This window comes from Rhinoderma darwinii, chromosome 2, assembly GCF_050947455.1.
Source record: "Rhinoderma darwinii isolate aRhiDar2 chromosome 2, aRhiDar2.hap1, whole genome shotgun sequence".
Taxonomy (NCBI): Eukaryota; Metazoa; Chordata; class Amphibia; order Anura; family Rhinodermatidae; genus Rhinoderma; species Rhinoderma darwinii.
This window is the reverse complement of record NC_134688.1, coordinates 112,102,071-112,129,167: the sequence shown is the minus strand read 5'-3', so window position 1 is coordinate 112,129,167 and position 27,097 is coordinate 112,102,071. Positions and strand designations below refer to the sequence as shown.

Here is a 27,097-nt window from a genome sequence, read left to right as displayed (position 1 = left end):
TCAGAACAAAACAGCTGCCTCGTTTCAGCCGTAAATGCTGCTCCTCGTAATATACGAGGCGTCTTTGACGCCTGTAATCTTGAGCTGTTCTTCATTGACTTCAATGAAGAACGGCTCAAATTACGTTGCAAAGAAGTGTCCTGAATATAATGTATATAAGTGTCCTGCACTTCTTTGCCGAGGCAGTCAATTTACGCGTCGTCGTTTGACAGCTGTCAAACGACGACACATAAATGACAGGTCGTCTGCACAATACGTCGGCAAACCCATTCAAATGAATGGGCAGATGTTTGCCGACGTATTGTAGCCGTATTTTCAGGCGTAAAACGAGGCATAATACGCCTCGTTTACGCCTGAAAATAGGTTGTGTGAACCCAGCCTAAAAGAAGCTTCATGGTCCACTTCAAAAACGTCTAAAAATCAGAGGCTGTTTCTTTGAAAACAGCTCCGTATTTTCATACATGTTTTTTGCTAAGGGTATGTGCACACGGTAGCAGGCTTTTACGTCTGAAAAGACAGACTGTTTTCAGGAGAAAACAGCTGCCTCGTTTCAGACGTAAATGCTCCTCCTCGCATTTTGCGAGGCTTCTCTGACAGCCGTAAATTTTGAGCATAATACGCCTCGTTTACGTCTGAAAATAGGTCGTGTGAACCCAGCCTAAGGGTATGTTCACACGGCAGCGTCCGTGACGGCTAAAATTACGGGGCTGTTTTCAGGAGAAAACAGCCCCGTCATTTCAGCCGTAACGGCATGTGCAGGCGCTTGAACGCCGCGTCCATTACGGACGTAATTGGCGCTGCTTTTCATTGGAGTCAATGAATAACGGCTCCAATTACGCCCCAAGAAGTGACAGGTCACTTCTTTGACGAGGGCGTCTATTTACGCGCCGTCATTTGACAGCGGCGCGTAAATATACGCCTTGTGCGAACAGACAAACGTCAGCCCATTGCTTTCAATGGGCAGATGTTTGTCAACGCTTTCAAGCCGCATTTTTCGGACGTAATTCGGGGCAAAAACGCCCGAATTACGTCCGTAATTAGTGTGTGTGAACATACCCTTATAAGCAATGTTCCCTCTAAGTCTTGGCATCTCCTGAGGGAGCAGAGTAAGTTTCCATCAATGTTGTGCGATCTGATGACCAACAGTAAGCGTAAGTCCACATAGTTTTGAGAAAGGTTTTTTTACGAGGAAACCGCGTCGGAAAACATGCCCAAAAATTTCTGAAAATGCCTCATATTGATTTAGATGGAAGGCGGAGGCATTTTTTCCCGCGAACGGAAAAACCATCTCGCGGGAAAAAGGGACATGCCCTATCTTCGGGCATTTACGTCTCTGACCTACCATTCACATCAATGGGAGGCAGAGAAAGCATATCTCGCTGCGTTTTTTGCCCACTGCGCTTAATGGTCGCGGGTGATAAACGCAGCGAAAAACGGCGTGCAGGTGGAGCAAAATCTGCCTCAAAATTCCAAACGGAATTTTGAGGCAGATTTTCTGCCTGCAAAAAACTGAGTGTGAACCTACCCGAATACCCCCAGTAACTCTAATATAGCGACTAAATAAGAGAATAAGAAAACTTAAATTAGTTTTAATCACTTTTTTAAATACTATAATATTACAAGTACAGAAGTAAAATAGACGACAGTTATCAACACCAATTATAGGCATCAACAAAATAATCCCTCATTACACAACTGCCCCTATAGATCGTGCCACACACATCCCCCTGTAGATCCTGCCAAACAGACCCCTTGTACATAGTGCTATGCAGCAATTCCCCTTGTAGATTGTGCCACAGACACCTTTCCCCTTGTATATAGTGCTACACAGCCCACCTCTCCCCTTTTGTATCGTGATACATAACCCCTCTCCCCTCGTATAGTGCTAGACAGCCCCCCTCCTCCCCTTGTGTATATAGCACTGCACAGCCCACCTCCCCTTGTATATAGCGATACACACCAATTCACCCTTGTATATAGTGCTACACAGCCCCCTCCTCCACTTGTGTATTTAGTGCTATACAGCAATTCTCCCCCTGTATATAGTGCTACACAGCCCCACTCCTCCCCTTGTATATAGCACTTTATAGCCCCCTCCCCCACAGCTCCTTAAAAAAAAAATAATAATAAATTGTACTTAACTTGCCCCGTTCCCGCGACAGACAGAGCGCTACACTGCCTCTCCGGCGGGACGCATGCGCAGGCCGGCATGATGTGACGGCCTGTGCGACTCCCAGCACCTTATAGGCAGCAAGCTTAATCTGGCCTGCAGCCTATAGTATTAATTTGTATGTGGCTGACGCTAGTACCGGAGCCCCCTCTGGTGCTAGCGACGCCACTGCATCCACAAGCTTTACAGAAGACGTCAGGAGAATGAATACACATCACGTCCTGGCTGGAGGTAATGTATATTCATTGTCATGACACATGAGTAACGTTATAGTGTGTTTATGTGGCTGCACATAGTGATATAGCTATCTGCAGTGTAAATGAATGGAGAGAAGTGTATGACGCTGATTGGTCACTGATTAGTCAGCGTCATACGCTTCTCTCCAACACCCACTTGGTCATATAGTAAAACACGCCCAGTTGTTCATTGAGAAACTCATTAGTATAAAGCGAATATAGGTCATAACTTCGTCAAATGATCGTTTTTCTAAATAAAAAACACTGCTGTAATCTACATTACAGCGCCGATCACATCATGTACAAGATAGGCCACTTATGTGATATATCCATCCTCAGCAGCTGCTAGTTCGCGCAGGACGACGGATATATCCGTCCTGTGATGGCGCGGGTACTGCCAGTGTACCCACGCGATCAGCGGCAGGAGCACGGCTATTCTACTCAGCCTGGCTCCTGCTGCAACTGCCGGAATCGAAGCGCGCTACGATTCCGGCAGTTTAACCCATTAAATGCCGCTGTCAATAGTGACAGCGGCATCTAATGTGTTTGACAGAGGGAGGGAGCTCCCTCTGTCACCCGATCGGCGCCCCCGCAAACAAATCGCGGGTCGCCGTCGGGTTTCCATGACAGCCGGGGGTCTAACAAAGACCCCCAGGTCTGTCTTCCGCAAATTCCTGTTAGGCGATGTCGGAGGCATGACCTAACAGGTTGCCTGTCAGTTTTACACTCACAGGCAATAATGCTTTGGTATACGAAGTATACCAAAGCATTATATATGCGATCGGCACATCGCATAGTGAAGTCCCCTGGTGGGACTTAAAAAAAAAAAAAATGACAATCAGTTAAATAAAGTTTGTGGAAAAAAAATAATAATAATTAGTCAAAATCAAATAAAACTACTTTTTTTTGCCAAAAAAGTGGTTTTATTCAGTAAAAGTGTCAAAACAAAATCACACATACACATATATGGTATCCCCGCGATCGTAACAACTTGACCAATAAAATGGACACATTAAATAAACCGCCGGATGAACGGCGTCCAAAAAAACGCACATAACGGCAAAATACTCTCTTTTCTCCCATTCCCCCCATAAAAAGTAAAATAAAAGTTAATCTATAAGTCCTATGTACCCCAAAATAGTACTAATGAAAACTACACCTTGGCCCGCAAAAATCAAGCCCACATACGGCCACATCGACGGAAAAATAAAAAAAATGACGGCTCTTGGAATGCGGCGATGCAAAAACAAGTAATTTTTTTCTAAAAGTGTTTTTATTGTGCAAACGTAGAAAAAAAACATATAAAACCCTTACATATTTGGTATCCCCGTAATCGTGCTGACCCATAGAATAAAGTGAATATGTTATTTACGCTGCATAGTAAACGGCGTAAATTTATAACGTGAAAATTAATGCTGGAATAGTTGCTTATTTTCAATTCTCTCCTAAAATAAAGTTAATAAAAGTTAATCAATATATTGTAAGCATCTAAAAATGGTACAATTACAAAATACAACTCGTCCCGCAAAAAACAAGCCCTTATACGGCTATATAGACGGAATAAAAAAAAAGTTACGACTCTTGGAATGCGACTATGAAAAAACAAAAAATAATCCTTGGTCATTAACGTGCAAAATGGCCCGGTCATTAAGGGGTTAAAAAAGGGTTAGATAATTTCCTAGAACAATAAAATATTAGCTCCTATGTGTAGAAATTTTTCCCTCCCCTTTCCCATCCCTTGGTTGTACTTGCTGGACATGTGTCTGTTTTCAACCGTAATAACTATGTAACATTATATGTATAAAATAAAGTTGTTACAGTTATCCCGTCATGAGATTAAAAAAGTCACTTAATATAAAATGTATATTTTATTGCCCGTACATTACATTAAAAAAAAGAAAACCAACACATATTAGGTATCTACAGGCCCGTAATAACCAAAAGAATTAAACAGGTTATTTAGCGCAAAACATGAACAATATTAAAAAAAAAAAAGAACTAAAAATAGTTTTTTTTGTATATTTACGCCGCAAGAATAAAATGACACAGGAATGTATTTTATTTATCCCCAAACTGCAGAGAAAAAAAATAAATTCTCCTGCATATAGCCAGGCCTCATATAGCCACATCAATGCAAACATTTGAAAAGTTACGGCTGCTGAAAGGAAGAAGGACAAAAACAAAATTAACTTTATCTTGTCATTAAGGCCTTTTCAGGCCTGGCCACTAAGGGGTTAAACATGGTCTTTAATCAGACAAGAAGGGTATGGCACCACGTGGCATAGTCTATCTGGCTCTACGGCTATCCTCAGCCTAAATGATGCATCCACTGCAATGCAGCTATTTCATGCATCAAAGCATGCGTACAACAGTGTCTGCATATAGGAGGGGTATACAGAAACGTCCTCATCCGGATTATTTATTCATAGATTTCTATTTACCTGGAGTAGAAACATTTAAAATAGTAAAGGGCTCTTTTGCATTAACTCAGCCATTACACAACGGAGGAGAAACGGGACAGTGGTCGCCACAGACTCCATTTTCTAGATTATACTTGGAAACGGATAGAAACATGTTATTATACCACTTATTGATAATTAATGCCTCCCAATACGATGGTCTCTACTATACATCTGTGGTTACTTTCTAGTCTGATGTTTAATGAGGACTCTAACCACTGGCTAGCTGTGTCTCTCCTGTACTGTGACCCCAGGGGCGTTGCTAGAGTCTTAAAAGATCAGGGGCACAAGCCCCAAGACATATATTAACCCATCCCTCCCTAAAAATAAATAAATTTTTACATACTTACCAGAGATAGCAGGTCTAAGACTATAGCTTCACCGCTGGATAGAATTATATGCATTGTCTAAGCAGACGGTATCATACATAAGCTTAGATGCATGGCCCCAGCAGACAGTATCACACATGATAGGCTTAGATACAGTGCCCCAGCAGACCGTATCACACATGATAGGCTTAGGGCTCATTCAGACTAGTGGGAATCTCGTCCGTGTGTTGTGCGCTGAAATAACGGACAGCACACGGACCCATTCATTCCAATGGGGCCATTCACACATGCGTGAGTTTTCAGGCGAATGTCCATTGCGTAGAACTTACTGCATGTCCTATGTTGGTGTATTTCACGCACCTAGTGGCCCATTGAAGTCAATGGGTGCGTGAAAACCACGGTTAGCACATGGACGACATTTGTGTTTCAAGCATCAATGACACTGAAAAAAAAAAAAGAAGTTGCGAGTGTGTGAAAAACACATGCCACGCGCAGAGCACACGGATGCAAAACGCAACACACACGGACCAGATTTACGAGCGTTTTTTTTTATGCACGTAAACCTGTCACGCTTGTGTGAATGTAGCCTTAGATACAGGGCCCCAGCAGTAAGTATCCGTGTACTAAACCTCAGGGGCAAAATTGGAATTTCTGGGGCCCCAAACAAAGTTATGTCTCGGGGCTCTAATCAAAGACACCTGTAGAGCGTACCCCACACAATGCCCCCTGTATATAGCATCACAACCCCCCTGTATGGTTCCAGACTCAGTCCCCCTGCCACACATCCCCCTTGTAGACCGTGCCATTCAGTCCCCTGTAGGTAATCCCACATACTTTCTGCTGAGACAAGGTGGGTATCATACATGATCGGGCCCAGCAGACAGTATCACACATGATAGGCTTAGACACAGCGACCCAGCAGTAAGTATCCTTGTACTAACATATGTTCACCCCCCAAAAAAATGTTGCATTTGTGTTTTTTTAAAGGTTAGGTCGTTGGACTACATCGGATTCGAGGACTACTTCAATGACGGCTTTTTTTATTTTCAATAAAATGTATAATGAGGGTTGTCTGGGTTTTTTTTATTTCAATAAAATATATTTTTTCTATGTCCTTGTATTTTTTTTAAACTTTATTACTACCGATTTATTAATAGCCGCTGGCTGATTGACAACGTCCATTACTAAGGCGAGGCTTGGTGTTAGGCGGTGCAGAGGCCAACAATAACCCCGCTCATTATTACCCCGGTACCCACCGCCCCCAGGGCTATTGGGAAGAGCTGGGTGCGATCCAGAACCCAACCATCTGTAGTGTAGGCCAGGCACTGGGGCGGCTGCAGGCTGGTATTATTAAAACCAGTGGCCCTTCCCACCCTGGTAATGCTAGCCTGCTGCTGCTATGTTGTATCTGGCTGGTTATCAAAAATGGAGGGGGGGACTGTTCAAAGTTTATTCCATTTAAAAAAAATAATTAATGACGTGGAGTCCCCCCCCCCCCCCTTTTTTTTTTGATAACCAGACAGATTCAACATAGCAGCAGCAGGCTAGCATTACCAGGGTGGGGAGGGCCACTGTTTTTGGCCTTTCCCAGCCTAATAATACCAGCCTGCAGCCGCCCCAGTACCGACCACCACTGCAGACGGTCGGGTACTGGATCATACCCAGCTCTTCCCGGCACCCCTGGTGGCGGTGGGTAATAATGGGGGGGGGGGGGGTTAGTACTAGCCTCTGTACCGGCTGACACTAAGCCCCGCCTTAGTAATGGATGCTGTAAAATAGCCAGCGGCCATTACTAAAGCGGTAGTAATGAAGTTTAAAAGAAAATACAAAAAGACATAGAAAAAATATATTTTATTGAAATAAAAAACCCCCACACAAGCCTCATTAACCATTTTATTGAAAATAAAAAAAGCCGTCCTCGAATACGAAGTAGTCCAACGACCAAACCTGTAAAAAACACAAATACAAAATACAATATACTTTATAAGATTACTGTCTGCTGGGGTCCTGTATCTGAGCCTGCTTTGTGGTAAGCTTCGATACATGGTCCAACAGGCAGTATCACACATGGGCCATGTATCCCAGCAGACGGGGATCCAGGGCACAGAGCCAAAGATCCGGGGCTTGGGCGCCGGAGGTCCGGTGCTATTGACACCCCTGCCTGACTCCATTACAAATTTTCAGAAGAGCCCCAGACTCCAAGGCCTCATGCACACGAACGTGTATTTTGACATTAATTTCTATGGAACCATTCACACGACGTGGTTTACATGGACCGTGTGGGGGGGGGGGGGCGCTATTGTGGACCGCAAAAACGCAGGACACACCATTTTACAGTCTGCAATTGCAGTCCAGCCCCATTTAAATAAATCCACATCTTTTATGTGCATGGTCTGTGATTGCGGATGGCCCGCGGATGACACTCCTCAAGCCTTCCGTGCCGTAGACATGGATAGTCCACACGGCTATGGCCGTGTGCACGAGGCCTTATCAATGTAGATCAACACTTGCACCAGGCCTTTTCAATTGATGTAGACACTTGGACATTACCAAATCATCAGATTAGAGATAATTTTTGCATTGTTTACTGACATCCAGTGACTAATGGCTCTTTTAAACGTGCCAATGATTGGGCAAACGAGCATTCGTATGAACGCTCCTTTTCCATCGATGCTCTGTGTAAACAGGCCAACACTCAGCCGATGAAGGAGGAAGTGCTTGTTAATCGGATGATCGTATAATTTAGGCAGCATAAAATAAATGGTTGTCGGCAGGACATCCCCGTGCAGCCGACACGATGGAAATGCATGAGGACGAGCGATCATTGTAACAATCTCTCGTCCCCATACGTAGCTACCTGTGAAAGTCGCAAAAACGTGCAGATCAACAAGCTGTCTCGTTGATCTGCGTTAGTTTTTTACGGCAAATATTGGCCGGTGTAAAAGGACCCTAGTGTTAATGCAACTGAGCACCCGGACAGCTCCTGAAGTGCAATAAGACTATCTTCACATCACAATTTTTGTATCCATGTATAACGTGTATGCCAGGAAAATCTTCCGACATATACGTTAAACGGAGAGTGTGACGCATGCCAAACAATGGCATCCAACACCCATAGGCTATAATGGCATCCGTATAACGTATACATCATGAGCTTTACATAGCTTTTCATGACATATCCATTAAACGGATGCCATTATAGCCTTTGGGTGACGATTGACGCATCAGTCACCTATAAAAGCATTAGTTTAACGGTTTAGTAACGAAAATCTCATGGAGTTATACGTTTAACAGATGCCATACAATGCCATCCATCATCCATGGGCTACAATGTTGAAAAAAAGGATACATTTAACTGGTAAAAACAAGGGTACTTAAGCGATTTGTGCAAATCATGCGCTCTCCGAACTTGAGACGCATCAGCAGGTTTTTAATACCGTCCCCACCCAAAAAATAAAAAAATGGTGCAAAAATACATTTCACGGTAGCTACTGCTGTGGTGCCCCATTGCTTACAACGATGAACAGGTCAGTGCTCCCAGGTCCTGCTATACCAGAGACATGTGTTAGGTGATCACTGCACAAATCATTATAAAACCAGATTTCTACCGATGTCTGCCCGCAGGAGAGGTAGAGAAACATCAAAACCAGCAAAGAGAGAGACCTATAGGATGGGCTAAAACAAGCTACAGTGTGCCCACTCCACCCCTGCCCCTTACATACCAAAAATCATATTCTGGAGGCTGAAGCCAATAATGTTAATGTGGGAAATAATTGGAAATTTGTGAAATTCTGGTTTTTAATCAATAGATTGTATTCTTCCCCTCCAGCGAAAATATTATTATATAAACAGGCACGAATGGACAAATCCCAAAAGCCAGGTAGCCAGTGCTCCTAGAGTTTTTTCTCTCGGTTTAGGTCTATGGCCTCATTCACAAGCTTCCATAGCGTGCCACATGGTCAAGAAAAAATAAAAAATGTTTCCAATGCAGTGTTTGGCAGATGTTCACCTGTAACAAATTCCTTCACAAACTTCACTAAGATTGCATGTGGTTTTTAAAGGGTGCAGCGCACTACCGGTTACTCAAGTCTACAGATTGGTGGGGGCTAATCTAATAGGTGCTGAGCAGATACGTGTGCCATGAACAATTTCCGGCTGATCTGTTCCATTTTGGCCTCGTAAAGAGCTGGGGGAGGGGGGTTTGTGTAGGTGAGATGTAGAGCTTGATAATATTTGTGAACTATTGGGGAAGGCACCTTCTGCAGCCAGTTGTCTTACAGCCAGAAACGGGATTGTGAGAAGGATGGAGTAAATCTTTATGTATTTATCTGTCTTAATTGCAATAGGAGATAAAATAGGAGTAGAAAGTGGGATATTAGAGGAGGAATTGCTGGGGTTTTTTTGTGGCCGTTTTCTATATTTAGTGTTCTTATACCCATACAGCTAATACTGCATTTTCATAGCTGTAGAAAACATGGTACAGGGAATGCTTAGTCACTATTTTACATTCCTACACCAGAACGCAAACTGCTGTGGGGCAGGTTTAGTAAATAAAGTCCTTACAAAATAGAAATCGCCCTAGTTTAGTTCTTTAAAGTCCCGGAATACTTTGCTGCTGGACAGTGCTAAACAATCACTCACAAGAATCAAGCAACCATGGGGCACATAAGAGCAAACCAGTTATTCCGGATATACACAAAACAAACACAAGTTGGATTAAATGTAATGAGATACAAATAAAAAATAATATATATCCGACAATTACCGAGTTCATTTGTGGCAACCGCTGGAAGATACAACAGAAAAAAAATACAGGAAAATGAGAATATACCAAAAAGGCATCTGCTACGGTTTACTCAATAGTGTAAATTCTCATAAGAGTATTCAAGGAAATAATATTTGTTACGTTTTTTAGTGTCCTATTGAGTAATTTTTCAGGAAATTTTACTTAATCAGACCAACCATCAAGAAGATACAGTAAAGTGTTTCAGCTTGTACTGGAAGAAAGGGAGGAGAAAGCGTTTCTATGGAAAACTAAACAAACACCCGTGCTGGGGTAATTTTATCCCAAAATAGGCCGTGAGGAGAATTCCACATATGTTACATTCCGATTCTAAAAATTGTGTACAGGCTGACGTATATACTACACAGAAGAGAACGGGCGCACGCAGCAGACATCGGACCTTATGCAAAAAAAAAAAAAACGTAGCAAGTTTCCGTAGTAACCAGACTGGCTTTCATTATACTAGTCATTTTAGAAAATGAAAGTGATCTGATTGGATGATATGGACAGATTTTTTTTTTATCAGCAGCCCAGTAGGTTGAGGCCCTCTTACACCGGCCGACGCTCGGCCGATCAACAAGACATCGTTGATTGCGCTCGTTTGCTCCTGTCCCATGGAGCTATGGATGGGGACAATTGGTCGTTAGATTGCTGGTCCCCATACATCATGTTGGCAGCACGTCTCACTGTTCACACAGGGAGATGTGCTGCCGACAAAGATAATATTTTACTTTTTTAAAACGATACGACCGGCGGATGATTGAGCGTTTGCTCGTTCATCTGTTGATCGCTGCCCTTTTTACACAGGGAAATTATCGGCAACGAGCGTTATATGAACACTTGTTTGCACGATAATCACCCAGTGTAAAACCCTCTTTAGTTTTGGCTAGCGCAACCAAACCCTGATGACATCAGACTATGTACACATTGATAAGACCTACTAGTCCTAACAGTTCGCCCTCATGCACGTGGTCATATTTGAGATCTGCATCACAGGTACCGAATATGGAAGCCATAGCCTGCTTTAAGTCCATAATGTACCTCTGTGTGCCTCCAATTTTATGCCTTAAAGAGGCTCTGTCACCAGATTTTGCAACCCCTATCTGCTATTGCAGCAGATAGGCGCTGCAATGTAGATTACAGTAACGTTTTTATTTTTAAAAAACGAGCATTTTTGGCCAAGTTATGACCATTTTCGTATTTATGCAAATGAGGCTTGCAAAAGTACAACTGGGCGTGTTGAAAAGTAAAAGTACAACTGGGCGTGTATTATGTGTGTACATCAGGGCGTGTTTACTACTTTTACTAGCTGGGTATTGTGTATAGAAGTATCATCCACTTCTCTTCAGAACGCCCAGCTTCTGGCAGTGCAGACACAGCCGTGTTCTCCAGAGATCACGCTGTGTCGTCACTCACAGGTCCTGCATCGTGTCAGACGAGCGAGGACACATCGACACCAGAGGCTACAGATGATTCTGCAGCAGCATCGGCGTTTGCAGGTAAGTCGATGTAGCTACTTACCTGCAAACGCCGATGCTGCTGCAGAATCAACTGTAGCCTCTGGTGCCGACACGATGCAGGACCTGTGAGTGACGTCACAGATCTGCACTGCCAGAAGCTGGGCGTTCTGAAGAGAAGTGGATGATACTTCTCATCAGAAAGCCCAGCTAGTAAAAGTAGTAAACACGCCCCGATGTACGCACATAATACACGCCCAGTTGTACTTTTACTTTTCAACACGCCCAGTTGTACTTTTGCAAGCCTCATTTGCATAAATACGAAAATGGTCATAACTTGGCCAAAAATGCTCGTTTTTTAAAAATAAAAACGTTACTGTAATCTACATTGCAGCGCCGATCTGCTGCAATAGCAGATAGGGGTTGCAAAATCTGGTGACAGAGCCTCTTTAAATAGGACCAGTCAGGTACTATTTTTCTCTTAACCACTTGGCGCCATATGCAGTTTACGGTGTTGTAATTGCGGAGGCACAACGGTTGTACAGGCTCGTTCAACCAGGGGGACAAGCTGGTCTGTGATTGTAAAAAAGATAAAAGTTATACCGCTCTGACAATTTTTTGAACGGCAATGCAGCGAAATGTCCTTAGAGAATGTCACTTTCCCCGGCACATATGCAGATAGGAAATAAAATAAAGTCCACATGGTGCAAGTTCCTCCTGAGACCTGTAGTTCTACGAGGGCTGGCAAACATCTTCCAAAGTTTGCCACTCTGATTAGTCACCACAGGTTTAGGATTGTATACTTCTACAGATTTAAAGAGGCTCTGTCACCACATTATAAGTGGCCTATATTGTACATGATGTGATCGGCGCTGTAATGTAGATTACAGCAGTGTTTTTTATTTAGAAAAACGATCATTTTTGACGGAGTTATGACCTATATTAGCTTTATGCTAATGAGTTTCTTAATGGACAACTGGGCGTGTTTTACTTTTTGACCAAGTGGGCGTTGTGGAGAGAAGTGTATGACGCTAATTGGTCACTGATTGGTCAGCGTCATACACTTCTCTCCACAACGCCCACTTGGTCAAAAAGTAAAAACACGCCCTGTTGTCCATTAAGAAACTCATTAGCATAAAGCTAAAATAGATCATAACTCCATCAAAAATGATCATTTTTCTAAATAAAAAACACTGCTGTAATCTACATTACAGCGCCGATCACATCATGTACAATATAGGCCACTTATGTGGTGGCAGAGCCTTAAAGTATAGTATAGTTTTTTTTGTCTGTAATGGACAGCCACCACACCGTGAAAACGGCAAGGTAAATGCAAAAACAATCACACCCTCGCGGTTTAACCCTTGTGATGCCGTGATAGTGGTCATGACATTACAAGGGCCCCTGATAGTGAGGCCCAGCAGTAGCAATCACAGGTGTTGATGGTTTTAAGGGAGTCCTAGGCCAAATAAAGGGCCCCAATGGCACTTTAGGGCATACCTTGCCCTATCAGCAGCCTGTACATTTTACATGCACCGGCAGTAATGCACTACAAAACATATATTCCAATGCATCATAATAAAAAAGTATTATAAATATAGGAGCACGGTCCGTAAAATAAAAATATTGGACGTGTCCCATTTTTTTCGGCAGGTTTCTACGGCACGGACACCCTCCCGTAGACATATGGGAAGGTGCCCGTCCACCATTGAAATTAATGGATCCGTAATTACGTCCAATTTTACGGGCCCTACTGTGCTAAATATTCACTTTTTCCACTTTTATCAACAGTATTTTTTGGGGCCTATTAAATATATATGCCATGGGGACCATCGTTTGGAATACTTTGGACAGGCTCTACAGAAGTATAATGTGGCCTGCCTGATCTCACTGTTTAGGGAGGAAAAAACGTTGCTTGTAGTCTTTAGTCTCTTCAGTAAATTGAAAGGTTTCTTAAAGGGAATCTGTTATGAGGACAGAGCCCTTTCTAGGAAGTCACCAGACTTACCCTGCACGTTAGAGAGCCAGGGAGAGTCCTAAGAAATTGATGGCCTGTCCTTACTTGGATGGGAGAAGGCTGTAGTACTGTGAACTGCTGCTACAAGCGTGTCCGCGATTCACAGTACCAGAAGATATGGAATGAAGGGGAAGCAGCACTCATATGAGCGCCACGGCCCATTCAAAACAGGTGATCGGTGGGGGTGCCGAGAGCGGCATCCCACCGATCAGGTATTGATGGCATATCCTGATGATCGCATATCAATTTGTTAGGACTGAAAAACCTTCAAGTTAAATATATGCAAATACTTTGAATAGCCTCCCCAAACAGGAATTTCTTTGTGCGTTTTTTACCATATATTCTTAGTTTTATGTGAAAATAAGGGACAGGTTCTCTTTAAAGGTAAGGTGTCGCGAAAATTTTTTTTTTTTATATAGGTTATTGCTTTTAGTAGATTAAAATAAATTTTAGTTGTGTTTGTGTTGTACTTTTTTCTTTCTTTTACTTCACTATGGGGGCTGCCATTTTTTTTTCATCTCTGTATGTGTCGATTAACGACACATACATCCCCATAGAGAATGTGAACGAGAGCCGTTCCATTCACTATAGCGTACGCCACCTGTGTGGGAACGGCGCATGCACACAGTCCAAAAGGAAGGTCTTCGGCCGAGCGACATCCGGCGCCATTTTCATGTGGACCGGAAGTCGCGGCCGGACAGTAAGATGACTACTTCCGGTCGCGGCTTCCGTCCATATGTTCAGAAGCGAGGACTCGGAGCGGACGGAGCGGAGGCAGGAGCAGGTAAGTTATGTTCGTGTTACAGTGGTAAATACACAGTATATCTAATCCTCCTACACTGTACATTCGCTCAAAAATGGCGGCACACAGTGTAGGAGGTTTGAACGTTCAACCCCCTCCTTTCTCCTTGCACTAGCCAGGATAAGGGAGGGGGGATTGTTTGAGGACGCTAGAGCGAGTGTGTCTTCTCCAATTTTGCAGCATAAAGCAATGAGGTTGCTTTACCACATGCCAATGCTGCAATTTTGGGAATTGCTCCCTCTAGTGACCAGCACATGGAAATGTTATAAATTAGAATCTATTTTATAATATTTCCTGACTTAGTATATAAATTATTAAACATTGTTCTAATTTTTTCACAACAGTTTAACTTAAAAAAAAAAACAAAAAAAACATTTTTCTAGCGACACATTCCCTTTAAGGATTCTCATGTATCATGCTGACTGTAACAAAACTTCTGGAAAGGAAACCGTTATTATGAAAAAAAAAAAAAGATTAAAGTGCTATTCCTGGAGGTCTCCAGAGATTGTGGCCACAGATGGAGCATTACTCACCAATTATAATTGTGCACTGAATTTACAAAATGCATCTATCATTCCTATCAGCTCATAACTAGGCCATGATTAAAGAGTTTTACAAATAATGCTGGTCTGTATGGTTTCCAATAAGGTTCTGGAATCTTCTACAGCAATATCATCGCTCCAGACTAAGCTATTCCTGTGGTCAAAAACATCCGAACCCTTGATGGAAACCTAAAAACGCTAATGTAAACAGCGCTCTTTCAGTAAGGACTGTCCTATAGCAGTGTTTCTCAATCGGGGTTTGTCAGAACACAGTGTTTTCATGAAATTTGGGAAGGGTTTTCACTGTAGGCCACAACAGCAAGCACTGTTGACACTTGGGTTTTCCCAAAATCATAAAATTATCACCTATACACAGAATAGGTGATCATTTTCTGATCCCTGAGGGGTCCCACCACTGGGACCGCCACCGATCGTGAGAACAGAGGTCCTGAACCTCCAGATCCCCTTCACTGCTCGGCAGCAGTGAGGAGAACATTGCATGGAGCAGCGGTCGAGCATGTGCGCTGCCGCTACATACAGTGCTTGACTGTTTCCGTTATTTTTCTAGACATTAAATGGAGCGGCGGGCGCATGCTCGACCGCCTCTCCATTCAAGCTCCTCCTCACTGCTGTTGAGCAGTGAGGAGATTCTGGGGGTTTGGACCCCCGTTCCCACGATCGGACAGGGTCCCAGCGATCAAAAAAAAAAATCATCACTTATCCTATAGGTGATAATTTAGGATTGTAGGAAAAAAAACCTTAACTGCAGGAATGGCTGGCAGATTATCATCAATTACAAAACGCTTTACATAGCGAGTGGGTGAGGTCATTGTGATGAGGTGATGCCAGAGCGGATTCTGTGTTGGTGAGTTCAGTGTGATCAGGTTGAAAAGCGTTTTACATTTAGCTTTGTGTAAAATCAGGTCATGAATTCAGCTTTTGTCCAAAAAAACAAGAAAGTGCTGGAATCAAAAGGTAAAACTTTTTCTATAAACAGGCTGATAAATGTAGTTAGTTGCCAAGTAAAGGCCCTTTTACATCGGCTGATAAGCAGCCACTGCAGCGAGCGCCGATCAACGAGACATCGATGATCGGCGCTCGCTTGCTCCTGTCACACGGAGCTATGAATGGGAACGAACGGTCATTACTCTGATCGCTCGTCCACATCCATTATCATCATGTCGGCAGCGCCCATATAACCACTCAGATGCGGCACTCAATAGCGAGCGCTGCATCTGAATTGTTTTGGAGAGAGGGAGGGAGCTCCCTCTCATCCCACCGACAAGATCGCCGAGTGTCTGTGTCTTCTATGGCAGCCGAGGGCCTAATAAAAGGCCTCCAGGACTGCCTGTAGTGAATGCCTGGTAGGTCATGCCAGAGGCATGGCCTAGCAGATGCCTGTCTGTTTTAAACAGACAGGCAGTAATACACTGCAATACAAAAGTATTGCAGTGCATTATTAAAGCGATCGGATGATCGCATATTAAAATCTCCTGGTGGGACTAGTAGAAAAGTGAACATTTTTTTTTAATAAAAATAAAAAAAAAAAAAGTGAAAAAAATAAAATATGAAAATCCCACTTTTTCCCCTTACAAAATGCTTTACTATTAAAAAAAATAAAAGTAAAAAGTTACACATATTTCGTATCACCGTATCCGTAACGACCCCAACTATAAAGCCATTACATTATTTAACCAGCACGGTGAACGCCGTAATAAATAAAAAAAACAATGGAAAAATTGCTGTTTTCTTTGAATCCTGCTGTAAAAAAAATTTGATAAAAAGTGATCAAAAAGTCACATCTACTCCAAAATAGTCCCAATAAAACCTACAAGTCATCCCTCAAAAAAAAAAAAAAAAAAAAAAAGCCCTCATACAGCTGCATCAGCGGAACAATAAAAAAAAGTTATATATGTACCCCAAAATGGTGATATTAAAAAATACAACTTGTCCCGCAAAAAACAAGACCTTATACAGCTATGTCTACGCAAAAATTAAAAAAAAGTTATAGCTCTTGGAATCCGACAATGGAAAAACTTAAAAAATAGATTGGTCATTAAGGTTTAAAATAGGCTGGTCATTAAAGGGTTAAGCAAATTTACAGCAAACGCCTGTTGCACTATGTTTACTGCTAGCCGCAGTGTTAAAGTCCAGTTCACACTTAACATTTTGGTACAGTTTTAATGGATGCCAGAAAGAGAAGTGGCATACATCGTTTCTTAGCACGTATATTTTATAGCAGTGCAAGAAAAGTGGTTGACTGCCTCCCAGCTGGAGTTTTCCTTTAAGGCCCCATGCACACGACCGTGTTTTTGCGGCCGCAATTCCCTCGAAAATCCACGGGAGAATTGCGGCCCCATTCTTTTCTATGGCGCCATGGACACGACCGTAGTTTTTGCGGTCCTTGCACGGCCCGGGAGCCCGGACCGCAGAAAGAACGGGAATGTCTTATTACGGCCCGGTTCTGCGGTCCGGGCTCATTGAAAACAATGGCGGCGGCCATGTGCATGTCCCGCGATTTGCGGGCGGCCTGCGGCTGACAGTCCGCAGCCGGCCGACCCGAAAATCACGGCCGTGCACGCGGCTACGATCGTGTGCATGAGGCCTAAGTCTACATTCAGACGAACGTAGCAAACCTCGGATGTGAAAAAATTACAGTTTTCCACGTCCGAGGTGTACCCGTGCTGCAGCCCTGCGGGACGCATTATCACGCATCCCCCATAGACTAGAGTCTACGGAGGGATGCGTGAAGCGCAAAAAAAAAATGGGACATGTCCCATGCCCACGGAATGGGAATTGCAGCCATAATATATATGCAGAAATGCGCCCATATTACGCTCAGGTGAAACAAGTGAAAATGTATGGCCTATTGAGTCCCACTGATACAATTATGACGGGAGTGATAGAGGTATTGTGTGTTTATTGCAATGAATTTTTTATTGCACTAACTAAGTAGATGTAAAGTGTTTGTTATATATAGTGAGAAGAGCTCCGCTGTGGATATTAAACAATAGCGTTCATGTCTCATTGTCCTTTTAATAAGGGAAACAATAGCTATCTAGATAAACCCGGAGGATTGTAATACTGGATTATGTTATGTGACCGCCAGTAATTGAGATGAGGGCAGTTTTGTTTGCTTTCCCTCAGCTCTAAACATACATGACAGGAATTTTACTCAGAAGATGGAGGAAAAATGTTTTGAAAAAATGCCAGCAGAAGCAGAACTCCATAAATGTCCATGTAGGAAAGGTTATACAAACACGATATTCCCAAAATGGATTCACAAAGCTCCACCTTTAGAATGGCACTAAAAATATATCATAGAATTGCATAGATGGTAGTTCCCTAATATAGTTTCAGAAACACCAATAATGATGTGTGTGCGCATGCGTTTGTGTGTCATTGTGACCTACCTATGATACCATGGGACACTGGCAAGTGTGTGTGTGTGTGTGTGTGTGTGTGTGTGTGTGTGTGTGTGTCACTGACCTAGCTATGATACCATGGGATACTGGCAAGTGTGTGTGTGTGCACATGCGTTCGTATGTCACTGTGACCTAGCTATGATACCATGGGACACTGGTAAGTGTGTGTGTGTGTCACTGACCTAGCTATGACATCATGGGATACTGGCAAGTGTGTATATGTGTGTGTGTCACTGACCTAGCTATGACATCATGGGATACTGGCAAGTGTGTATATGTGTGTGTGTCACTGACCTAGCTATGACATCATGGGATACTGGCAAGTGTGTGTGTGTGTGTGTGTGTCACTGACCTAGCTATGACATCATGGGACACTGGCAAGTGTGTATGTGTGTGTGTGTGTGTGTCACTGACCTAGCTATGACATCATGGGACACTGGCAAGTGTGTGTGTGTGTGTGTGTGTGTGTGTGTGTGTGTGTGTGTCACTGACCTAGCTATGACATCATGGGACACTGGCAAGTGTGTGTGTGTGTGTGTCACTGACCTAGCTATGATACCATGGGACACTGGCAAGTGTGTATGTGTGTGTGTGTGTGTGTGTGTGTGTGTGTGTGTGTGTGTGTCACTGACCTAGCTATGATACCATGGGACACTGGCAAGTGTGTGTGTGTGTGTGTGTCACTGACCTAGCTATGATACCATGGGACACTGGCAAGTGTGTGTGTGTGTCACTGACCTAGCTATGATACCATGGGACACTGGCAAGTGTGTGTGTGTGTGTGTGTGTGTGTCACTGACCTAGCTATGATACCATGGGATACTGGCAAGTGTGTGTGTGTGTGTGTGTGTGTGTGTGTGTGTGTGTGTGTGTGTGTGTGTGTGTGTGTGTGTGTCACCGACCTAGCTATGACACTGTGTGATACTGGCAAGTGTGTATATGTCACTGTGACCTAGTTATGACACCAGACCATGGGATACCGGCAAGTGTGTATATATAGGTCACTGTGATCTAGTTATGACACTAGTCCACGGGAAACTGGGGGGGTGTGTGTGGTCATTTTGTGTATTTGCATTGGACAATTTTCTAATTGATCAATCATCAGTATGCAACATGTATACAAGCCTTTACTGGAGACCATTGTGTGCCTGCAGGCCCCTGAACGTCAATTCTGGCTATAGGAGAGCGATTCTCTACTTCTTACCACGGGGCAACTCCTTATCACCCTCACTCCTTCTCATAACTAGGAGAAGCCTGGTGTGGAGAAAGGTAATGTTCCAGTGCTAGGTTCTGGCCAAGATCTGCTTTGCCTGCCGCCACGCTGAGTATTTTTGAGTATGCTAATAGATCAGCCTGCAATTCCTGCTGTAAATGTGACACCTCTTGCTTGCGCGGTCTTCCACAGAACCCCAGGGCTCTGTACACTCCTGGTTGCAAAACACTTGTTATAACAAAAAAACAAAAAAAATATTTTTTAATATGTACTGCTCATTTCAGGTTATTCTGCAGCATCTCCTTTTAATTTCCTGCTTTCTGTCACTAGTTTAGTAATGCCCTATCTCCTAGCTAATCTAATAGATGCGGTCACACGGATAATAGTAAAAATTGTGTCCCAAAAAGTTTGTTATTTTAAGTGTCAGTTCACATCTTGCTCAAATACTGCGGTTTTCCTGCAACGGAATTCCTTGCGGAAAATATGCAGCAAATACAGTCGCAGGAAAGTGGATGAGATAAAACAACTCCCACCCACGCGCTGTATAAATACTGAGCGAATTAACTGCTCAGAAATGAACCTGCGGTGCAGAATTTTATTCCGCAGCAGGTCAATTGTATTTGCGCAAACTCTGCTTATTTGTTGTGGGGTTTCCCCAATGAATTCAATGGAAAGGGAAATACCGCAACAAACAGCAGTTATTGCGTTTTTGCAGCGGGTTCGCAGCGATCCCACCGCAATGAACACAATTCCGAAAAAACAATAATCTCATACTTACACAGAAGTCCGTGTTCCTTCCCTCAGCACGGCCTCCTGGGATGACGTTTCATCCCACATGACCGCCTTTGCAGCCAATCACAGGCTGCTGCTGTCTCCTGGGATAAAATGTCATCCCAGGAGGCCGCCTGCTAGCAGGCCAGTAAGTGCTGCAGTTTTCCTCAGCAGACATTCCGGACGAAAAACGGTTTGGTGAACTTTTTTGCCCGAATTCCCTGCGTCGCACAGACCTTACACGCTGCGTTCTTTTACACAGCGTATCAGTCCCATTTGAACTTAGCCTAAAAGTAATGAGTTTTTTCTAAATATGCAAATGAGGCTATAAACAAGTGGGGGTCAACACCAGTGATTCTCTTGAGGTGGAGCCCCCCCCACAGCCTCTGACCCTGTCCTATCAGCATGAAGCTGCTTCACACAGTGTGAGAGACTGAGGCAGGAGAGAAGGGGGGTCACTTCAAACAGACATTTCTCCGGCTGTGGTTCTAGTGACATATGAATGATGACATTCTAATCTTTCATATGGCAATAGGATTGCAGTTCTAGCTGTGAAACAACCAGAGATATCACCAGTTGAATACACAGTCGGGAATGGAAGCTGTATATTATATGATCACACGGTGTTGCTGGGCAGGGAAGAGGAGAACTGTATGCTGATTGGACAGCGTCATACAGAAAACATTACACCGCCCAGAGTGAAAAGAAAGAGTCACCTCCCATTTGGCAAGTATAGACACATTAGCATATTTAGAAACATGCTCATAACTTTGTAAATAAAAAAGTTTTTTGGGAAAAAAATGTACGCTGTAGTTATCAGCATCAGAGCGCCTATTAGATTAGGGTGTCCTGACATCAGCGTTCGGTTTCCATTGATGGGTTACGTCAAACCTCTAATTCAGAAGAACCCATCAATGGAAAGGCAAACTGAAACCATAACTTTCCGTTAGCATTAGCATTGATTTCAATGGTAATGTTTCCGTTGCTAATAGTTTCAGTTTGTCTCCGTTTCGTAAGGCTTCTGTTTTTTTTACGGAATAGCTCAGCCAACTGGGCTATTTAAAAATCTTGTTTTACCTCAGACATTCAGATGTAGGACTTTTTTGTTGTTGTTAGGACCATTGTCTTGCAATTATATTTCAATTTACAGACAAATGTCTGGACATTTTCGGAATTCTCAGGAATTAGTAGGCACAGCGCAGTATTCATGGTTGCTTTAACTGGTTGCCGACACAGGACGAGTATGCTCGTCCTGAGCGGTGAGCACTTCGCACATTAGGACGAGCATACTCGTCTTGTGTGACAGCCGTCTGTGCGCGCGCGATCGAGAGCGGGGCAACGGCTGTAATACACAGCCACGGCCCCGCTCTGACAGCGGAGAGGAGAGAAACATCTTCAGTCCGCCGTTAACCCTTTGAACTCTGCGATAAAAGCTGATCGCGGCATTCAAAGAGGGGGGACTACACATTGATCGCGTCACAGAAAATAACTGACGCGATCAAAGCCCACAACTCGTATGGCCAGACAGCCCAGGGTCCATTGAAGGACCCCAGGGCTGTCTGAACATATTTCCTGTTAGGGCATACTGAGGTCAGGGGCGTGGCTAGGGGGGGCAGGCGGGGCATGTGCCTCAGGCGCAACCCAGAGGGTAGGGAAGGGGGGGCGCTGAAGAGCAGCTGATCGCTGCTGATAGGCGCCCCGTATGTCGGACACCTGCAGCAGCTTAGGAAGAGCCAGGACATTACGGCACTCTGACTGGAGTCTGACGGCCAGGGAGTGGACCAGTCCAGTCACCTGACCTCACGTCAGTGACATGAGGTCAGGTGACTCAGGTCAGGGGCAGGTCCACTCCCGTGCTGCAGCCTCCCTGCATCTACTCTGTGCTCTGCCGAGAAGCAGAGGAGGAAGCTCCGCCCACAGCCCGTCCTGACCTGTCAGCAAGGAGACATGGTGAGTGTCTGTGCGTCTGTGCCTGTCTCTTACATCTACTACATTATCTGTACTCAGAGAGTTATCTCTGTTATCTGTGGTGTTACATAGGACTGCAGGTAACATCTACCACATTATCTGTACTGTGTTCTAAATTACAATCTCAGCTCTGCTACACAGTACAGATAATGTAGTAGCTGTTGCCTGCAGTCCTATGTAACACCACAGATAACACATTGTGCTAAATTACAATCTCAGCTCTGCTACAATGTGTTATCTGTGGTGTTACATAGGACTGCAGGCAACAGCTACTACATTATCTGTAATCAGAGAGTTATCACTGTTATCTGTGGTGTTACATAGGACTGAAGGTAACACTACTATCTGTATTTAGAGAGTTAACTGTGTTATCTGTGGTGTTACATAGGACTGCAGGTAACATCTACATTATCTGTGGTCTTACATAGGACTGCAGGTAACATCTACTATATTATCTGTACTGTGTACATATGTGCCTGTGTGCGTATATATGGGTCTGTTTGTGAATGTCTTTGTACTTGTATATTTGTGCCTTTTATGTATTTGTATATGTTCCTGTGTATTTATCTGCCGGTGTGTGTGTATATGTGTCTGTACGTCTATATATTTACCTGTATGTATGTATTCCAGATGTGTGTATGTATATTTGCCTGTATGTCTAAATATCAATCTTTATGTATGTACAGTATATATGTTCCAGCGTGTCTATATATGTGGTTCATTTTTGGTTTGTGTAGGGGGCGGCAATAGAGAGTCCCGCACAGGGCGCCATCCAACCTAAGGCCGGCCCTGGCTGTCACCGACCCTAGTCAGAAGAAACTCCGCCGCATGACCTCCTCGGCTCTTCCGTTAAGTCACACCAGGCAGAGCGGAGAGTGGTAGCGGTAGGCTACCGCTCACCGGTCTGTTCACAGTGTGGCGCTAAGTACAAGGGGTGGGAGTGTGGCGCTATTTAAAAGGGGGGAGAATGTGGCACAATTTAAAAGGGGGTGGGGGGGGGGGAGTGTGGCGCTATTTACAAAGGGGCAGCGGGCTGTGTGTGGCACTATCTACAAGGGGGAAGCCGGCTGTGTGTGGCACTATCTACAAGGCCGGCTGTGTGTGGCACTATCTACAAGGGGGGAGGGGGGGGGGGGGAGTGTGCCGCTATCTACTAGGGGGGAGGCGGGCTGTGTGTGGCACTATCTACAAGGGGGGCTGTGTGTGGCACTATCTACAGGGGACTGCGTGTGGCACTATCTACAAGAGAGGGGCTGTGTGGCGCTATCTACAGAGGGCTGTGTGTGGCCGCTTTAATTTATTTTCTTTTAATTTATTTTTATGTTAATTACATTATAGAACTACATCGCTTGTAAAATGTAGAAATGCTTTTATACTCGTTACATTAGAAAAATTGTGAAAAAAAATTACATCTCATTGATTGGTAGGGTAATAATACATGGCGAGGGGGAAGGAGATGTTGGGAAATAAATTGGCGGGGGGGGGCGCCAATCTGAATCTTTGCCCCGGGTGCAGGAGAACCTAGCTACGCCTCTGCTGAGCTGTGCCCTAACAACTGCCTGTGTACAATCAGTAACAGGCTAATGTACTGGCATATAGTTCTATGCCAGTAAATTGCAGTTACAAAATCAAAATAAAAATGATAAATCCCGTTATGGGATTAAAAAAAAAAAAGTTAAATGAATGTAAAAAAAATTAATGATAAATAAATAAAAAGTGAAAAAATACACAGAAACACTTTTTTTTATAATAAACTTTTTAAAATATCCCAAAACATGAAATATAGACATATTTGGTATCGCCACGACCGTAACAACCTGTACAACAAATGTAAAACATTATTTATGATGATCGGTGTATGGTGTAAAAAAAAATATATATTAACTGCAGCGGAACTGCTTTTTTTTTTGCATTTTCGACAAAATAAAAATGTATAGAAATTAAACGATAATGTATTTGTACCAAAAAATGGTACCTACATAAAGTACAACTTGTCCCGCAAAAAACAAAGTCTCATACAACTATGTCGTACAAAAAATAAAAGAGTTATGAGCGTCGGGATGCAAAGAGTAAAAATGTAAAAAAATTGCTCTGTCCTCAAGGCCAAAATTGGCCGTGTCCTTAAGGGGTTATTAAGGGCAATTTGCCGGAGTTCCATCACAACATTTGTGTTTGCTTTATGGCAGACATAATGGGACCTGTGTTGTCCAGAACACCAGACCCCGCATGGTTCTTCTGAATCTAACTTAGATCATCATAAAATCCTACAGTCAACCATCTGCCAACAAACATGTAATGGATACGGGCAGATTTAGACATTTATGGCATATCCAGGACATGCTCTGGAACCTGCACCTCTCTCGAGAACAGGGGCCCCCATACACGCCTAGCAAAGTGGCCAGGATTAAGGAAACAGCAAAAATGGCTGAGCTGCATGGTTTCCCTGACCCCCATATAAGTAAATGGGAGGTACGGAAACCGCGTAGCACAGAGAGCTGTGGTTTCTGTAACAACGTTTCGGAAACACCGTAGCTTGCGGTGCTACGCTCATTCCGTAGCTCCCATTTACTTCTACGGCTCTGGAATTTTCTGCTACAATTAGATGGGGGATTTTAAAACCCCATACATTGTACTGTAATTTGCTGCAGATTTTCATTACAAAATCTAATCTGCAGCAATTATGCAGGGCGTGAATTCACCTATGTTGCCCCATGAAGATAACCCCTTTTAACAAAAAATTTGGCGCAGGGCTCAGCTGATAACTGCAGGACCGGCTTCTTTCACCCCTGGCGGTCAGCTGTATTCACGGGGGAAAGCTTTGGCCAGCTGCGTGGGAAGTGTAGGATTAAAGTGAATTTGTAAGCAGTAACGAGACAAAACGGCTTAAAGCGCTATATACACGGTGAGCACCCTCAGAAGAGCGTCCAATCAGATCGCTAGAGCCATCACTGCGGGAGAAGCTGGCGGTGTTCAGTGAGCAGAGCCTGGAGTACTTGAACATGAAGGGGCCGCTTCCATAACACCTTCGATTGTGGCGGTAGGGCCATTATAACATTGACTTCTTGGTGAATCGACTTGTATGATCGACCCCACCGGTACGCAGTAGTTACGTTACACTCCCCACCCGGTTTATAGCAGTCAGAAATTCCATTTAAATTGCGGCCATTCAAATGAATGGAGATCCATGTAATGCACATGGACAGGGGTCGTCCTGATGAGACAACCACTTTACCAGCTGCCGATCCTAGCAGCGGTGACCGGCTGAACAGACTGGTACTGGGAGCAGAGACTTGTGCGTCTACGTCCGATGAGCAGATATTGATCACCGCACATCAAATGCAATGAAATTATTTCTGCCAGCCCTTGATTGGCTCTCTCATGAGTAAGGCTACATTCCCACGAGCGTAAAAAAACGTGCGTATAATCTGTCCGTGTGCATGGCGTTATGCATCAGTGTGCTTTGCGAGCGCCATGTGTTAATCACGCACGCGCAAGCACTTATTTTTCTATGTAATTGATGCGTAAAACACGGACAGCGCGCGGATGTGAAAAAGCACCAATAAAGGACAGTAAGTTTCACTCACCGGACACGCTGCGTAAAAACTCATGCATGTGTGAAGAGCCCCATTGAAATCAATGGGTCCGTGTGCTGTGCGAGATTCATTGGTGTGAATGGGCCCTAAGCCAGAATGCTTCTAGACAGAGGAAGACTTGCGTCTACTTCATCAGCGCTGGATTTTCTTCCGTTCAGACGAGATAAGACTTTGCATAATAGGAGAAAATCTGAAAAGCGGTACCGGGCGATTTGGACGGGATAGACCGAATAAATTTAGTACCATACCACCATAATCAGTACACGTGAAGTTTCATGTCACAATGTGCCATCACCCCATCTGAATGGGCGATGACGCCTCCATATAGCCCCAACCTATAGTATCGTGCCATGATGGACCAAGTTGAAACTAAAAGAGGAAAGGAAAGGAGAGGGGCCACAGATGATGGGGCCACAGATGAGTGACTTACCCAGGATGGCAGCTCTTTACTCTTGAATACGGTGCGAGCAGTGATTCGTTCTTCATTCTCCAGGGACTCGCAGGCTAACTTAAAACTGCTCCATTTGTTGTTCCTTGTACTTCTCCAGCACAAAAATGCCACCAATCCTAGTATGACAAATACTATACTGAGCCCCAGGTATCCACACAGGTACACGGGCAGCAACAGCAGCAGCTTCTGCCCCACAGACCACAGAATAGACACCAGTTCAGAGCCCGGGACGTGCTGCGCATCGGGCATGATGAGCTCAGTGCGGTGATGCTGCTGTACATGGACGGACTGTCCGCCCCTCATACCCTGCCTACCAGATACCACATCCCCGTTACACGCAGAGATGTTTGTGGGGGCGTGGCATCTAGTCACGTGAACACATGGGGAGGAGTCACGATCTCAATTGAATGAATTATAGAAGGGCGGTGTCTGAGGCGGCAGCTGCAGGGGGGAGGTGGTGTCAATAAAGACTGGCGGGCCGAGTTCCAGTGATATGTGAGTGAAGGTTTGGTCTACGAGACAGGCTCGGCCGAATGGACTCCTGTATAAAAAAGAGGGCACTTTACATCGGCGCCTAATTTCTACAGCTGTGCCTAAAAATGGGAGACCAATCGCTTTTGATACATTTTTGGTGCAGAGGGATATTGCCGCGGCCGTGGTGAGCTCATCAGCGCATGCGTGCGTAGGAGAGCAGCTGGAGACGTTGCTAGGATGTAGAGGGGGGAAGGGGGCGTTCTTTTAGGCGGGAAGTGAGTGATAGGGACTTTATAGGAGTGGGCGATATGAGGACCGAATACTGAAGAAATAGACGAGAGCAAGGCCGGGAGGATAAAAAAAACCCCATTGTTATACAAAATAGTAATAATGGCGGGTGACCGGTT

General features: G+C 44.1%; 1 protein-coding gene across 1 annotated transcript in view; it reads right to left on the bottom strand.

Moving 5' to 3' along the window:
* The window catches only part of ESYT1 (extended synaptotagmin 1), a 94,535-nt gene extending 67,945 nt beyond the window's left edge, over positions 1-26,590 (bottom strand). The window contains exon 1 of the mRNA XM_075852138.1: positions 26,196-26,590. Coding sequence (XP_075708253.1) covers positions 26,196-26,519 — 324 coding nt within the window. The 5' untranslated portion in view covers positions 26,520-26,590. The remainder of the gene's footprint in view (positions 1-26,195) is intronic.
* Between the last annotated feature and the right edge of the window lie 507 nt (positions 26,591-27,097).